Source organism: Schistocerca cancellata, chromosome 9 (genome assembly GCF_023864275.1).
Source record: "Schistocerca cancellata isolate TAMUIC-IGC-003103 chromosome 9, iqSchCanc2.1, whole genome shotgun sequence".
Lineage (NCBI taxonomy): Eukaryota > Metazoa > Arthropoda > Insecta > Orthoptera > Acrididae > Schistocerca > Schistocerca cancellata.
The window spans coordinates 83458295-83477002 of NC_064634.1; the positions used below are offsets into that span (position 1 = coordinate 83458295).

At 40.0% G+C, this 18708-nt stretch overlaps 1 protein-coding gene across 1 annotated transcript in view; it reads right to left on the bottom strand.

Moving 5' to 3' along the window:
• LOC126101198 (zinc finger protein 780B-like) overlaps positions 1–18708 on the bottom strand; it is a 128539-nt gene that overhangs the window by 39947 nt on the left and 69884 nt on the right. The window contains exons 7-9 of the mRNA XM_049911893.1: positions 16615–16820; positions 7601–7744; positions 825–1013 (exon numbers count right to left, since the gene is read on the bottom strand). Of these exons, the coding sequence (XP_049767850.1) occupies positions 825–1013; positions 7601–7744; positions 16615–16820 (539 nt within the window). The remainder of the gene's footprint in view (positions 1–824; positions 1014–7600; positions 7745–16614; positions 16821–18708) is intronic.

Consider the following 18708-nt stretch of genomic DNA (forward strand, 5'->3'; position numbering starts at 1 on the left):
ATCAGGAATTTCCATAGTTTGATTTTTACCTGCTAGTTGGCATGTTCTTCACTATTTTCAAAACTATATTTTGTAGAACACTGAGCTTTGTCCTGCACTGAAAATTATCACTTTGTGCAATAACAAAAAACTGTTTGAAATTTATATGATCAATGCTGGAGTTTTCCTTGTTTGCAAAACTTTGAATGGTACATCCTATACCACAGTCAGAGACAGGGCAATTTTTACTCCTTACTCCCCCCTCCAAACTACACTTATTTGCCCTGTCACAGTGAACCACTCTGCCCAGTCGGACCACAGAACTGTCCTACCATCTTTTTTTCGCAATATTCATGAGAGTCTTTCGCACAATAGATATCACATTCCCATTTTTTTTTTTTTTTTTTTTTTTTTTTTTTTTTTTTTTTTTTTTTTTGTGAGATATACATCCCAAACTCTATTTTAAAAAAAGGCAACAAAATTTCAAAGGTCTCAAACAGTGGCTTAGACCATTCTGAAGCATCACCTGTTTATATGTTCATGGTAGGATGAATATCTTATCATCCAAACACATAAATTGTTAGCATGTCATAGGTAAGACACAGACAGCAATTGTTTGGACAAGTGTGAAAATCATACCAGCTCTAGATACTGCTTCATTCATTAGGTTGCACATACCCTTAGAAAGACAGATACTGTGAGGCTGTAAGTGGGGGGTGGGGGGGGGGGGGGGGGGGGAAGAGCAAAGACTTGCTAGATTATCGCTGCTTCTCTAATCAATCAGGTGTTAATGATCTAGCTATTTTGATAATTAAGTAAATCAAGATCTTTTCAAAATAGTGTACCTGTTTCACATCTGATGTACCTTCCTCAGTAACATAGATAATAATGTCTCTAGAAGATGGCACATCTATCTCATTTGAATTAAGTTGGTCTTCATGCTCCACATCATCATTTGATTGTATTTGTGGGCTGGTACTGTCACCATTCACTCCACAGTAATGCGTTTTGACATCATCAGCACACAGGAAATCCTGAAATGAAACAAATTAATGATTGTCACTATAAAATGCAGAAATATGTACCTGCCAAACACTTCCCTGTGTAAAACACTCAACTCCAGTCACATAGAAGCATCTGTAAAATCCTATGGAAAGTAACTGCAGCACAAAACTCTCCTCTCACACATAAGATGTGCTGGACATCCACTGGTGGCACATTTCTGAGACATTCTGGTAAGTTTGCAAAAGCTTATCACTACATACGGACAACTTATGTAGCACATGGGAGACGCTAGGCTGCTATTAAATACTGCACACAGGACACATCCCACGTGGCTTGAGGGTCTGAAGGCAGTATTCATTGTGAAGATCCACGGTGCGTGTACAGTGCGGAACGTTGCTAATGATTTGTAGCACTTTGTTCTGTATGATCTGCAGGCGACGCAGTCATGTAGAGCTGCATATCCCCAGATGGGAGCTGCGTGCATCATCAGAGGTCTAATCAGTGTCATGTATATGGACCTCGACACCCTCCTATTCAGTGTTATTTCCCTGTTGAGCATTGGGTAGAGTTGTTTGAGCATCGCGTGCGCTCTGTTGGCAATGTATTCGATGCGGTCCCCCCATGTAAGTTTCCGGTCCAGCCAGACACCGAGGTATCTGACTTTCTCTCGGAAACATATTAAGCATGTATGTAGTGTTATCTGTCTACTGTGTTGATGTTTCCGCAGTAGTTTTGGTCTGCGTATAAACAGAACTGCTTCGCACTTGTCGACGTTTACTTTAATACACAATTGTTCCAATCAAGGCTCGGCAGTTCTGAGTGCCATATGTATTCGTGAATTAATGTTCGACAGTTTCCAATCTTGTGCAAGAATGGCTGTGTCATCCATGTAAATGGCTAACGTCATGTTTTGTGTTGCTGGGAAGTCGTTAATGTACAGGTTAAACAAGATGGTATCGAAGCTGGAGTACCCCAGGGAAGCATCTTAGGACCTGTGTCGTGTTGATTGTTTGCCCTGCACGTCAGTGTTGAAACATCTGTTCGTGAGATGTGAGTGTATGAGATGTACGAGTCCATCCAGGAAACCAGCATTGCTTAGTTTGTGTATAAGTCCATTGTGCCAGAGACGGTCGAAAGCTTTTTCCGATGTCCACGAACACGGCTCCTGTGGCTTTGTTCATGTTGTAGCCATCTGTTATATGTTTGACTACACAGAGGAGTAGTTGTGTTGTCAAGTGGTGATTCCTAAAGGCGAACTGCTCCAGTCTTAGGAGGTCATTGGCGATGCAGTGCCTAGTGATGCATTTTAATATTACCTTCTCAACAATCTTGTTGAGCGAGCACAGCAGACTGATGGGTCGGTAATTTTGTGGGAGGGAGTGGTCTTTCTCTGGTTTCCTGAACATCAGGACCTTGGCCACCTTCCAAAAGACAGGAAAGTGTTGGTGTTTTAGGATAGCATTCGTTATGTGTGTAAGGTATTCAATGGCTCTATCCATGAACTCCTGGAAGACACAGTTTTGAATGCCATCAGACCCAGAGGCTTTCCTAGCATTGGTATGCTTTATAGCCCGTGTAATTTCATTGGTGCTAGTGCATCTAATTTCATCATGCCTGGGCTGGGCTACAAGTCGTGTAACTTCCTGGTCCGTTTCAAGTGTGAATACTGGATGTGAAGGAGCCAGGTTCAACATGAAAGATGCTGCAAGTGTTGTGGCCATAATGTCTGCCGTCTCTGACACAGAGTAAGCTGAGCCGTCCGATCCTTGTAGCATGGAGATATAAAGTTTCTCCCTGGTGAAGAGTCTGGCTAGCTTCCACACACCAGGACGTGTCTTATCTAGCCCAGCGAGTTTCTGTCCCCATTGTTCATTTCTAAATGTCCGTATTTTGTCCCGTATTATATTCTGTAGTCTGTTGACGTGCAGTTTATAGAACGGGTGCCTGGTATGCTGCCAATATCTCCTGAGGAAGTTCCTGATTGAGATAAGGCCCAAGATCTCCTGGGGCAGGGCTGTTTAGTGTTGTTTTGGTGTTGTATGTGTTATGGTGTCAGTCACTGCGTCCTGGACGGCAGCAGTAAGTGCCTCCACAGCCTCATCAATTTGATGCGTGTTGTTAATTTCGTGGGTGTCAGGAATATGACTATCAAGCGTTTCCTTGAACAGTGTCCAATTTGCTCGCTTGTAGTTCAGTATCCTGGGTGGTTCTGAGTCCTGCAATGTTTCTTCAATGTGCAGTATTACAGGCATGCGGTCTGAATCCAGATCGTTTTCAACTGTAAGGTTGAGTGTGCATGTGATACCCTTGATGAGGGCTATGTCTAGCACGTCTGGCCTGTGTCGGGTATCTGCAGGCACGAACGTGGGGGTGTCTGGCCCAGATATAATGTAGTTTTGGCCTAGTGTGTGTGTGTCCATATAGTTTCTTGCCATTGGAGGGATGTATTCGTGAGTTCCAGTTGGGGTGTTTTGCATTTAGGCCTCCAGCGGCGATTACCCACGGTGCTATGTTGAGAACTGTGCTGATATCACGTGTTATTGTGTCTCTAGGAGGACTGTACAGCGATACCAGTGCGGTGTTGGCTCCGTTGAACTTGACCCTGACGGCCGTTGCCTCTAGTCTCTCAAGCGCAGGTAGCTCAATATTGATGTGTTCTATGTCTTTCTGTCTGATGATTGCTGTGCCACCTCCCTTCCTGCCATCCGCTCGGTCGGTACAATAAATTCCTGGGATGTTTAGCTGTTTGCAAGGCGTAAGCAGGATTTCGTTCACTGGGGCGATTCGGAAACCCTTTCCCTCCATGAACGCGACCATTTCAGCTCTTTTGTTTGCGATCCCGTTGGCGTTCCAAAACAGGATCTGTGAGTTCGTGTTGGCGTCTGCATTTTGGGGCTGGTGTGGTGTATTATCCATGTAGTGGTGTGAAAAGTGGCATGATAGGGGCTTGGATGCTAGTCCAGTTGAGCAAGCCCGACATGAACTGCGTGAAGAGTTGTGTGACACACCCAATAATCTTCATGACTACTTCGGTGGCCGTGAGTCCAGGGAATAAAGTCTCCATTATTCTCCAGAACGTTGAGATAATGTTGGGTGTGTCGGCCTGTGAGTTGTTGGTCATGCTGGCGGCCACTGGTGCTTGTGTTGACGTCTGGTTAGGGCTGGCTTGTGTGTCAGCTGTTTGAGTCACAGGTGTGGGCACCTGTGTGGTCTCTGTGCTGAGTGGGTGTGTTGTGTGGGATGCCACGCGACTACCGTATTTACTCGAATCCAAGCCGCACTTTTTTTCCGGTTTTTGTAATCCAAAAAGCCGCCTGCGGCTTAGAATCGAGTGCAAAGCAAGTGGAAGTTCTGAAAAATGTTGGTAGGTGCCGCCACAACTAACTTCTGCCATCGAATATATGTAGCGCTACACAGGCATGCTTTGTAGGTACAAAGATAAATACTGGCGCCAAAACCTCCACGTCAGTAAATAAATTTAAAAAAAAAAGAAAAGGTGGAAGACGAGCTTTTTTTCTCCGCCTCGAGTTTCGACCACTGCATTTTCATACATTATCCAACGAAGTAAATACAAATTCCGTATTGTTCATCTTCGAATGTAGCACAATTTCAGTGTACTACGAAAATCTGACTGGCAAGACTGTTTGGGATGTTTGTCAATATGGCCAACTCTACTTTCTGAATTTTTTCCTACCTGTGAGAAGAGATGGTTGCTAATAGGAACCTGATGAAATGTTAATCACATGCAGTATTCTCTTCACCATAAGAATAACACGAATATCAACATTTTGTCATGTATTCTTTTGTGTTTGCTGCTATCTCATTTAAATCCTGCCTGCCTAATAAACTACGAAACTAGAGTGAGACAACAGCGAACGTGGAAGAATATACGTATCGTGTCATGTTTATATTCGTATTATTCTTATGCCTAATAGTGATACAGTCAGAAATGAAGCACGGCAACTGACTAGATTTTTAATTCTAAGCTCTAATTTCTGTGCAGAATTTGATGTACTAATGAAGCGACCGCAAAGATTTTCAAACGGAGAAACATTTTCGCCTAACTCTCGTTCAGAACATGTTCTATCATACGCAGTCTATTATTTGGTTCTTGTTGATCATTATCAAAGAAAGCAGCTGTGTAAGTAACAACAAATAGCAGTCTCTTGCCACTGTTTCGCTAATGAGACGATTACTCTCCCCCCCCCCCCCTTTTTTTTTTTTTTTTTTTGTAAGCGGCGGTAGCGCGCACAAAAGCAAGCCATGCCGCGAGCGGCGACAGGCCGTAAACACGCACTATCAGAATGCGACAATGTGACACAGTACAGTAATGAATTTTCAGCTTAGAGTGACGCAAACACCTATAACAAAGAAAACAGCACTTATCAGATCAAAGCAAAATAAGCAATCGATTCAAACCAGACGAAGCACGTGAAAAAGGAAGGGTACCCGTATAAATACGGACAGAGCGCCTGACGCATAGCAGTGGCTACCTGGTAAAGCTTAACTGCTAAGCTTATGACTTGAACCAAACTACTGTAGCTGTATCGTCATTCATTCGACCTAAATTGTGTCTCATATTACAATGGACCAAGTTTGTTTCGATTTGGAGGTGCGGCCTAAAACTTTACTCTCCCCTTGAATTTTGAGTCTCAAATTTCCGGTGCGGCTTAGATTAGGGAATTTTTTTTTCCTTTATCTCGAGTCTCATTTTTCAGGTGCGGCTTAGATTCGAGTGCGGCTTAGATTCGAGTAAATACGGTATACAGGAACTCGAGACACTTTAACAATCCTTTCATCCTTACTCTGGGAAACTACGATCACAACCATAGGTGGAAGCATAAGTGGCCAAAGACACTTCTAGCTAGGGCATAACCACCTGTGGCAAGCTAAAACACACCAACAAGTGACAAACGTCAGCAAGGCCCTGCATATCAGCAACATTGACTGGAAATACCAGCTGCTACAGCAGGGAAACTGACAAGCTCGCCCACTGACGCACAAACAAATCGCCCACATCACCCTACACTGTGCATCTGATACATGAGCTATTGGACACACAATGATGCTGACCGACAGTTCAACACCGTCACCCTGTGGCAGCCGCCGAGCAACAGCACTGCACAACGTCAAAGGTATTGATATGCATGCTACCCACTACTAACGAAGCCTACCCTTGCATGACCTATCGCAGGCAGCAAGATATCTGCTACTGGTCTTACCACCCGACCTAACTATCGCAGAGGTTTATTTCCCTTGGCTCTTGCCTTGGCACTTTTTTTCCTCTGCCCTTGAAACCTCTGCCCTTCATTCAACTTTTGATGTAATCTAACTCCAGATGAGCATGTATTAATGGTTAACCTTAACCTGCTGTACGCAAACATCTTGGTACCCACATCCTGTGACAACTCACTTCAGTGAAAACGAACCCTTATGCAGAGATGGCAGTAGACTTTTTGAGTTGGCCATCATGCCAGTGTGGGCATGGAGGGGCTCCACCTCTTGTGGGGGGAGGGGGGGTGGGGGGGGTGGGGGGGGACCACATCCCACCTAGCCAGATTGCTGACTTCAGCTGCCGTTAACATTACTCACGGAAGCCAAGCCAAGTCACCTCAAGTTTCTTATCACTTGCCCTGCTGTGACAAAATGTGTTATCAGAGATAAATATTTTCATTCCCATACACTGCAGAGTTTAAAGTTTCAAGCAATGGGTGTGCAAAATGTCGAAAAAGTATTTTCAGTGACAAATAAATTGGAAATGATATGGAAGTACAATGAAAGCAAAACACTGTCCAAAAATGAATTTGTGCTTTCACTTGGAACACATTTTCAACATTGCTAATTATAGTAAGCAAATCGAAGGACCTTGAATAATAAATTGCTTGTGAAGGGGCAGTGAAATACCAGAAAGGAAAGGTCAGTAATATGAAGAAAAGACATGTTTAATTATTTACACCTAAGCTGCTAATTATTTATTGGTTGACAAGTTTCAGACTGCATATTTTCACAAGCCACATATTACAGAGAACAAAATTTAAGTAATTGGATAGATAAAAAATCTACTTACAAAGCAAAGGAACGAGAACACACAAATAAAATGTGTTATGGGTTGCTAGCTTTTTTTCTGGTAGAACGGCTGAACGGAAAGGAAGATGGATGGAGAAAAAGGACTGGTGGTTTAGGAAATTACGAGTTTCGGAAAAGTTGTCCAGGGGAGGTTTACCAGACAACTCTATACTTATGCTTTTCAGTGACTTGTCTCTATAATTCATGAAATATTTACATTCTACCAAAACTTCCTAGCAGTCCTTAAACTTGCAGCACAGTGTAGTGAATCAAATCAGAATAAGGGCGGGTATTCACTACTGAATGAATTTTGAAAGCATGGTGCGAACTTCTAGAATGGTTATTTTCAATCCCACTACATGTGTGGTACACGCTATGTTGTTTGCAAAAAGTAAAGACAAAAGATACACAATGTTCTTACAATTCTATTTATGTTCTTCAGCAGTTGATAAGTACAGTAAATTTGGTTGTTTGTACTGTATCCAAGGTAACAGTATTTTGCAAACTGTAATGTCACAAACAGTTACAGAAATGGATTCATAATACTTACTTTCTTACAAAATTTACAATGAAAGTCTTTCTCCTTCACATGGATACTTTCATGGTGCTTGAGAAGAGCTGCATATTTAAAGCTAGCTCCACACAATTTGCAGTAAAAACTTCTGACATGAGTGCCATCCTTCAACTTCAGAGCCTATAAATAAAAACTGGAATTCAGATTATATATTTTATATACATAGTAGTACTCTTACATACCTGCCAGAAAAGATTTCAAAGAAACATTTTTTACACAAAGATAATGAAAAACAGACGGAGATTCAATTCAGATGTCACATACCTCTGACAAAAACAAAACATAAAACTTCTTGCAGCTAGGGTTCACAGTCATGACATCATGGTCGCTTTCTAACTGTAAAATTATTTATTTGTTCAATCCACTATAGCAATTTCAGCCATTATCATGTGGATGTAATTGCACTTTAGCACATATCAAAACCTAAAACAAGCCTGACATATATGTGTGCACATATATGTATACACAGTGTCCCATTTAACTTGACCACCCTAAATAACTGTTTGTCCAGATGAAAATTACAAAATGTTTCAAGCAAATGTTCTTTAGGCGTCAGGGGGACATCAATCAGCATGATTACCTCCGTTGTAGCTTTGTTTTTTACAAAGATATGAACAGCGGTATGACTTTTTTAAATGGCACACTGTATTTTTTATTACGTAATTCATTTTCTCTCCTAAAGACCTATTCAAAAATGTATCACAGTGTACCATTCACTGAAACACAATGTTATTGATTACTTAACACAACAATGATGTTGACGCTCCCGGCGCTTAGTGCAGGTACTCAGAGTATTGGAACACATCCACGTGATGACGTTGACAGAGGACAAATGTAAACATATGTAGAATGCACACCTGTCATTCCGTCAACCATCATCAGTTGAAGAGTTGTGCGAGCAGAATGTACACCAACAAAGAGGAGGTAGAAATGCTACACATCTATGGGGAATGTAAGTTAGCAGAACAGTAACAACAATACTGTTTTCTTATGTACGGGTTCATTTAGTACAGTAGTTTAATCCTTTTAAATACTGCTGTGTAGAGTAGGCATCGACATAATGTTTCTTTTATTGTTGTTGTTGAAGGTAGGCGAAATGCTACGCAGGCAGCGGAACTGTACAGAGAGCGAGCGACATCCTGACAAGAACCCGGGGGAAGGGGGGGGGGGGGCTGCAACCCACAAAGTGAAGACTTTGTAATAAGCTACCTCAATCTGCTCAGTCCTCACCTTTTCAGTGATTTTACAGTTAGATTTGTAATTAGTTATTTAACAGCCATTTTATTATGAAAAACATAAAATTTTCTATGCAGTTCTACATCAAGAACTCAATACCATACACAATTAGAGAACATCCAATCACATATCCAACTGGACAGCAGACTTCTTATGGGTTAGAAATCAATATGAAGATATGTATAGATTTGACATGGGAAGCAACTGTCATATCGAATATGCTTTCGAGTGTTTTTAAAAAGTGCTTCATACTGCTTTAAGGGTATATGGAATGAGTTTTTCAATGGAATGAGTTTTTCAATGAAAAAATCGATTTTTGGGTAAATGCATTTTTGAAAAATTTAGACTCTCCCGTTTAATACCATGTATAAAATATTTGGATGACGTGAATAGAACTATTTTAAATAATTTTTTAAAATAATTTCGACACACGATGTTCCGCACCTTGTATATGAGACGCGAAATATACCTGATATAGGCAGCCTTGCCAGAGATATAATTGAGCACAAGAGAGTTAGCTATTCTGTTGGCTACACTGCTAGACAGTTGACAATAGATTCTGCACCATTTGTATTGTTTCCTTTGTGAGTACATCCATGTCATTGTTGTGAAAGTCGTATGTGGAGAACTCATTGAGTTTTCTTTCCTTCAACATGCCAAGACCTAGTCTGAAGGTATTTAGAAAGCGTGTACATTGGCGCAAGAAAGTAAAGTGTACTAAAAATTCGTCTGATTCATCTTCATCAGTATCTGATGTCCCAGTAGCGACTAACCTCAACACTGGTAGTGATACATTGAGTGATGCTGCTGCCACTACACCGGAAAGTGCTTCAAGAAGAAAACTAGCTGGAATTGAAGAAGAATACAAGAAACTAAATGCTGGGACTACAAAATATGAGGTAATTAACGTCTCTTTATTATCAGACGTTTTGGAGAACACTGTGTGCTGCAAACAATGTGGAAAATGTGGTGTTTCATTGAAAACAAACTTACATGTAGGACTTGCTTGTGAATTAGAGTTGATGTGCAGTTATTGCAAACACAGTGTTACTTTCTTCAATTCCTCACATGTTACTGAAGATACAGGTAAACTATACGATATAAACATTAGACTGGTTTATGGATTACGGTGTATAGGAAAGGGCAGGGCTGCAGGTGCCATGTTGTGTGGTGTAATGAACCTCCCTCCTCCACCTTCAAAATTTAACGAACACATAATTGCAATAGGCTCTGCTGTAGAAGGTGTGGCACAGGAAAACATGAAAGATGCTGTTGAGGAAGCAGTTGTTGAAAATAATAATAGCAGAGACTTGTCCATAGCTTTTGATGGAAGCTGGCAGAAGAGAGGCCACACATCTCTGAATGGTGAAGTAACAGCTACAAGTGTGGACACTGGTAAGGTAGTTGATGTGGCAATACTTTCCAAGCATTGCAGACGCAAGGAGAAAATGAAAAATAAACATGAAGAGGAGTGCATGGAAAATTACTATGGGTCAAGTGGTGGTATGGAAGTTGCTGGTGATGGTGACTCAAAGGCTTTCAAAGAAATTGAGGAACTGAGACCCTATGGTAATGATGTGAAAATTTCCAAACTGGAGTGTGTTGGCCATGTTCAGAAAAGGATGGGATCAAGACTTCGACCCGGCTCAAGGCTAGCATGAAAGGCAAGAAATTGAGCGATGGAAAAACTTTAGATGGGAAAAATAGACTGACAGATGCTACAATAGATCATATTCAAAAGTGCTATGGTCTAGCAATAAGACAGAATACAGCAGATGCAGAATTAATGAGAAGAGCAGTCTGGGCACTGTTTTTTCATACAGCTTCAAACAATGAGAATCCCCAACATGGGCAATGTCCAAAAGGAGACGATAGTTGGTGCAAGTACAACAGAGGCAAGTTAACTAAGAAACAATACAATCACACTCATCACTTGCCACCTGCCACAATGGATGAAATAAAACCAATATTCCGAGACCTCGCAGATATTAGTCTACTAAAGAAATGTCTTCATGGCCGGACTCAAAATCCAAATGAGTGTGTGAACCATATGATATGGAATAGACTACCTAAAACTGTGTTTGTGGGTATAAACACACTTCACTTTGGCGTTTATGATGCTGTTTCATCATTCAATCAGGGCAATATAACAAAGTGCAAAGTTCTGCAGAAGTTGGAGCTCTGTGTAGGACTACGAACTGCCGCAGCTATGCTTTGTTTGGACAAGGAATGGCTCAAGTCTTCAGATAATGCCATAAAAGTATATTCAAAGATGGCTAGACAGCATAGCAGAGCCATCAAGAGGAAGCTGTTTGACGATTCTGATGACACAAGCTATGGAGCAGGCTTGTACTGAAGTAAAAACTTTGAAGCTAATTTCCTGTAACTTTAGTTTTTTTGTGTATAAGGTACATTTTCTCAGGGCCTATTTATAGTAGAAAGATGAAATTTTCTGTAGTTGTTCCTTAAGACCTTCTAATATATCTGAATTAAAAGATACGTGGAATTATTTTGTATTAATGGATGTAAATTTTAAAATACTTGTTAAAATGTATAACTTTTTTAACATTTACAAAAAATAAAATATCTGAAAAACTATACATTATTTTTTCAAAATTAATAATTCAGCATAAAAGCAGAACATATCTCTGCATTCTGTGAAAAAATCAAGAGTATCGTCCAAATAACAAATGAGAAAATGTTCCTAACTTTTAGCTCAATTTAACATTGTAAGCATAGGGCGTTCCGTATACCCTTAATAAATTAATGTCTTGGCACTAACCTTGAAATCCTATAAGTACAGAGAAAATGGAAAACATCCAATCCATAATGTCTTGTTAGTCACGTATGCTCTTGTGTTCCAAACAATTCTTCAACATACTTATCCTATACCTGTTAATTCTACTCATTCCCCCATCTTTCCATTTTTATTTAGTATAACATGTTCGCTGACTTCACTTGGATCTTTGTTTCTTAGATTCTTACCTGTTCTGTAATTACTTCTACTTTACCTAGCTTTTCCAGTGCTTTGTTCTCCTAACCCGATCAGCTAATCTTCTCAGCTCATTACTCAACTTTCTCTAAGGTGGTTGTTGTTGCTGTTGCATGTGCGTGCTCTCTCTCTCTCTCTCTCTCTCTCTCTCTCTCTCTCACACACACACACACACACACACACCTCTAATCCTCCAAATACTCCCAAGAACCAGCCCAGCTACGAAGGGTTAGTCGCCCCCCAAACCCCCCCATCAGGCAATATCATCCCAGAATGGAGTAACTGAACCACGTCTTTCGGTCGATTTTCAACTATCAACATGGGTCATATCCCTATGGAAAACTCAGGTGCAAGACCCCCCCTCCCCTTTTTCACTCACTCGGCACATCCTATTCAACTCCCATCAAAGGCTTATCCTACCCCAGAGACAGGGTCACCAGTGAAAACAGCCATGTCACATACAGTACCATTTCTGGTGCAATTTCTGCACATCACTTTATGTGAGTGTGATCACCAACCAGCTGTCCACCAGAATGAATGACCACCACCAAAGTGGTGTGGCCAAGAGCACATTTGACCACTCAATGGTGGAACATGGTGCTGAGCAAAACATTATTTGACTGCCTGCTTCACATCCTGTGCCACTTGAATCCTTGCTGTCAGAACTTTGAAGAAGGGGGAGGAGGAGGAGGAGGAGGAGGAGGAAAAGGAAAGAAAAAAGAGCCCCAGTTTTATCCATTTCAGTGTCAATGGTTGAGTGTTTGGCTGGTAGAAAGCTTCCAGTCTTACATCTGTAGCCTGGCTGTTGTTTTTTGGTTGAGATAATTGCCACTAGATATCATCTTTGCTGTATACAGCTTTTGACATTCGACAACTGAGTGTGTGCTTTCAGCCTGTGTCCTGTATTGTTCAGGCAGTGCTTCCAAAAGCGGATGGATATAGTCATCCTGAGCTTGAAACTGAATTTAGCACCTCAGAAACTGAAGAAGACGTGATGTTCCTTCATTAGAGACAAAGTAACGACAGTTTGTCAGATGACTGACATAGGCTCACCACTGGAACCCCAACCAGCTCCAAAGTGATTTTAACATTCACATGGCTTGACTTCATATCACAAAGAAGCTAAAAAAAGACTTAAGTTTCAGGATACTTTAATCAAAGTCCAATTAACAAGTACACTCAAAATTTTATCACCACGTTGAGAGCAGAGCTGATTTTACTGGACTCTCAAATAGGGCACAGCATGCCAGTGACCACTTGATGGTTAACAAAGGACAACAACTGTTACTGAATACAACAAGGGACAAACTGCTAGTTATCTTTTGGATCAAATGAGTGCATGTGGCAGTCCACTGAGAAATACAGTAGAACAGTAGCAAAAATTTGCATTCAATCTTGTTTTGAACATTGCCATTATAAATGCCTTATACATAGCCAAAGATGTCACGACAAAATGTCAAACACAGTATTTCGGAAATAGTTGGCAGCTGCACTCACATGGCATTCACTTGAAGAACTCCAGTAGTGACAATACAAAAAGAAGCAAACACCAGTTGTAAAATGAAGGAAAGTCACATAAAGTGTGTAGATATGGTCCTGCATGTTACAAGACAAACACAAAAACATTCGGGTGCAATGCAGCTAGAAAATTAACTGAACAGGTGCTCACCTTTTGTACTATGTACAAACATAAACCCTATCTTGTATTGAAAGGTTTGATAAACTTCATTAAAATTACAAAACTAGTTTATTAACCTTGAAACTGCCGTTCCCATGCAATGATGTCATTCAAACAAAACCTGCACTGTCAGTCCCCACAGATTGACTTCATCCAAATGAGAAGTACACTGTCTGGTTTGGGGGATGGACAGCATCCAAACAAAGAGAGCACTGTCATTCCCATGGGACTGATGGCATGCTTAACATGTTAATGGTGATCTTCAAACATTTTTAATGCATTATTTTGAGCTTTGAAAGTTATATTTATATGTCTATATGTGCACTGTCAGTAATCCTAGGTGAACAGAATCCCAGAAATACTCCCCTTAGAAGTCAAACATGTTATACCACAAGACAAAAAAGGAACTGCTCCAGGCAGTGATGAACTCTCAGTCAATATTTTATAGTTGATAGATGAGGAATCTATAAAGCATTCACATAAAATATTTTCATCGTTGTAAATCTATCTTTGTAGAAGATGATGGTTGGGACATTGGCTGGTCAATTTGAAGTAAACAGAAGTATACCTTTAGCCATAAATTTTGAACTGTTTATTAACATCAAAACTGGTAGCTTAATAAAGAGCTATTATGGCTGAAGGTGTACTGCCGTTTACTTCAAACATATTTTCCAGTTGTTTGGTGCATATTGGAAAATTACCAAGAGATTGGACCCGTGTGTGTGTGTGTGTGTGTGTGTGTGTGTGTGTGTGTGTGTGTGTGTGTGTGTGTGTGCGCGCGCGCGCGCGCAGTGTTCTTTAATCCTAAAGCATTTGTACTCTGCAAGAACTTCCCTACAACATTTAATTCTCTATTGTTTTCATCACAAAAGCAAGAACTGTCAAAGAAGTAATGAAATCACACAGATGTAAACGATGTTGCAGTACCATGTGATCACGGAACTAGCTGGACGGAGAACTGTGGTCTTGGTATAAATAAGTATGCATGCAGATTCCTCTCGTCAGCATTATCCACAAAGCTGTAGTTGGTAAAGAGCTCTGATCAGTTTGCATGTGACAAAGGGTCAACGTCTGCTGGAATGCTCAGTCCACCAGAGTGTAGAAAGAGATCACAGAAGGGTACACAATGCTACGACTAAGACATGACCACCAACGGTTATATGTCATCTGTGGCAGCTTCATTTCCATCACAATGCATAATACATAGGGACCAGAAAAATTACTATTTTGCGATAAATGTGAGCTAGGTGCAAATTCTGCCCAAAATGCAAAAATGTAAAATTACTTAACAGACACTATTTCATAGCAAACTGTATCCAGATGAACAACTTTATGAGACACAATTTGAAACAGCTTTATTTTCTGCATATAAATATCGAAAATGTAACCAATTTTTGGTTACTGGTGTTGCACATTGTTTGGCAAAGACCAATTTGGAAAGATAAAGTGCATAAGCATCTGTTTGCAAAACAAAAAGTGTACGAACGCAAAAACATATCAATGTGCCAATGATCTGGTGCCACACCAATTGTGGGCGATTGAATGGTCTATTTAAGATACACACTTCATTAGCCAATGTAGTACTCAGCTGTGGCACTATCATTTTATAACAAAGAAAAGCGCATGTTTGTTTGTTAGCTAAAGATCAAATGATAGTATAATCTGGGCACTGGGGGTGGGGAGGCTTGTTTCCCATACCTCTCCTATCCCCTGTGGCAGGCAAAATTCTAATTTGTTTATGCTCGCAGCCATCTGCCACTATAGCCTGTAGTGCCCACCCTCTGCGATATAGCAATTGAAAAACAAAATCTGTAAAATTTTTTTTCTGCACCAAAATTCTTTCCCTAACATTAAAATAGTTACAGTGCGTTCGGCTTTACTTCTATGCTATCTGCCTTGCCAGTTCTACCTGCAATGCCCACGAAAAGTCAAAATTAATGGTCTGCAGATTTTTTAGTCATCTAATTTGGCATGAAAAGATAAATAATCAGAGACATATTCAGTTCACTGGTGGGAAAATGGTGATGCTTTTCGACAGGACAATCATTTTTAAAAGCTCAAATACTGCCAAATGAAGACAAAAGGGCCACTGCGGAAGAAACCGGCGTTGAAGTTTTTGCTAAAGCAAACATCCCAGACACCAAGTTCTGAATCAAAAAATTGTTGAATTTTTTAACAGTCAGTTTCAAAGAACTAAGGATTTGTCACTCTTCACTTTTAAATTTGAGCATCTAATTTTTTTTTTTAAAAAAAAGAAAGTGCGAATTTCAACAAAAACAGACAAATTTTGCAAAAAAACAGACACAAATCGTCAATAATAGATGCAGATTTTGCCAAATATAGGTGCAGATTTTGCCAAAAATAGATGCAGATTTTGCCAAAAATAGATGCAGATTTTGCCAAAAATAGATGCAGATTTTGCCAAAAATAGATGCAGATTTTCCGGTCCCTAGTAATGTTGTTGTTGTGGTCTTCAGTCCCGAGACTGGTTTGATGCAGCTCTCCATGCTACCCTATCCTGTGCAAGTTTCTTCATCTCCCAGTACCAACTGCAACCTACATCCTTCTGAATCTGCTTAGTGTATTCATCTCTTGGTCTCCCTCTACGATTTCTACCCTCCACCCCTAATAATACAGGATCTATTCCTATGCAGTCTCAAGGTACTAAGTCCACAAATTGCAACCCCTTTGTATTTATTTGTATAGTCCTATGACATGTTGTACAACTTACAACAAAGCATCCACAAGTGCATTAATGCTTCAATAAGAATGAAGGGCAAGAAAAAACAATATAATGCACAACTACCAGGATAAGATTCAATACAAAAATGTAGTCCAAACTACAGGTTTTGCCAAGACTGATTTTTAAGTTATTTGCTACATTTTTCCTTCAAGTTGTTTGGAGCAACATGAATAAAGTATGAGAACAATTGCTCAATTCTTGCAAGTTTATAAAGAAATTTAGTAAGTTAAAATCGAGAATTATACATTCTGCCATGATTTTCAAATATTTTGGTTAGAAGTACACTATCGAGCAGCCACAGTCCCTATAAAAATGAAGCATATTATAATATGATATCTTACTGAATATGCATCTTTGCCCATGCTGACGAGTTTGTCTTCGTGGGAGTACCTCACGTGTCGACGCATAACATTGTACGATTTAAAAGTTTTCGGGCATAAGCTGCAGCTGATATCTCTGCTTTCCTGATGAATTGTTTTATGCTGATGCATTCCATTTAACTGGCTAAATCTTCGACCACAGACTGAACATGGATATGGTTTTATGCCTGCAGAAGAAAAATGTAACAGACATAAAATATGCATATTTATTGAATTTAAGAACATGTAAACTAAATTTTTTTATCAAAATATACTTCTGTACAGTAACCCATTTAGGCACAAATTGTATTTTCTTGATTAATACAAGTATTCTATCATATTGTTGCAATTCTTTAGATTGATTTGACGCAAGTAGTTGAGGATTTTTCCAAGCAAACCCGTGGAGTCATTTATTATCATTACAAAATGAAAAAAGATGTGAAACTGTCACTTTATAGTTCTTACTCACAGCTGCACCACAGCCATACAGACATTATTTCACTGACCAGAGAAACTACAAGGGGTGTTTAAATAAGTAATGCAACACTTTTTTGAGACCCAATTTTGAATCCAAAAATTGTAATTATGTTTGTGTCATCCTTAACAGTCCCACTCATCTCAAAATTTCCAGTACTCCTAGTAGACACCAGTACTATAACCATTGTTCAAAATGGTGTCTGCAATGGAGGTGCATTCCAAGCAAAAAGTAGTTATTGTATTTCTTTTGGCAGAAAGCCAGACCATGACAAATATTTACAGGCATTTACAAAATGTTTATGGCCACTGGGCAGTGGATAAAAGAACAGTAAGTCACTGGGCGAAGCAACTGTCAACAGAACAAGGAGAAGGAACTCTATCTGATTTCCCACATGCAGGCTGGCTGCACATAGCTGTGATGCCTGCACTGCTGCAACATGTATTCAATGTGTTGCGTCAGTAACAATCGGGCAACTCAATGCTCAACTCTACATCTCTGTTGGTAGTGGTGACACACTTGTCCACCAGTTAGCGTATCCAAGGTTTGTGCCCGATGAGTTCCTCCACTCCTAACTGAAGAACATAAGGAGTAAAAATGGAATTTCTGTGCTAAACTGCTTGTTCGTTACGGAGCCAATAGCAATGATTTCTTGTCAAACATTGTCACAGTAAGTGAAATAAGGACTCACCACTTTTCACCTGAAACTAAATGACAATCCATGGAGTCAAAAGACACATCTCTTTCAATGAGAAAGTTCGAAACAGTACCCTCAGCTGGTAAGTTCTACTTCTGGGACTCTGAAGGGATTATTCTGTCCAATGTCCTTCCTTCAGCGTCAAACAACCAGCCTCAGAGTCTATTTTGGAACTCTTAGGAAACTGAAGAAACAATTACAGCAAGTTCATGATCTTTCCATAATCCAAGGCCACACACGAGTCTATGCAGCTGAGAAGAGATTACAAAAATTCAGTGGTCTGTTCTTCCTCACATGCCCTACAGCCCAGATTTTGCATCTTCTGACTTTCATCTTTTTGGCCCCAAGAAGGAAGGACTCCACATGAAGCACTACATCAATGCTGAGGAAGTTATGGATATAGAAAGAACTTTGCTGACATACAGACCAATTGAGTGGTACCACGAGGGTGTACAGAGTCTCACATTAGGTTGGTATAAGATCTTAGAACGGATATTACAGTGGAAAACAGGGTGTTTAGCCAAAGAATTGGGGAGAATATGGTGTACTTAAATCATTGTGAAAAAAAGTAGTTGCATTACTTATTGAATGATCCTCATAAGACAGAAAGTGGCAAAGACACCACAAATAAGAAGCTGTTGTACATTAATATCAGTATATTTTGTATCAGACTTGAATCATGTAAAGACACTCTGTTTAGACTCAAAGCACATATTTTCCAATAAAAGTCAATAAACATATTCTGTCCAACCAAAACAGTTCATGTACTGATGGAAGTACTAAAATTGGAGAAACTGAAACTTGGACAGAGGTATACCATGAATCTTTCTACACTCTATAACTATCACAGAAGGGGAAAAATTAAACTTTTACACTATGTTGTTCTACAACATGATATATATTG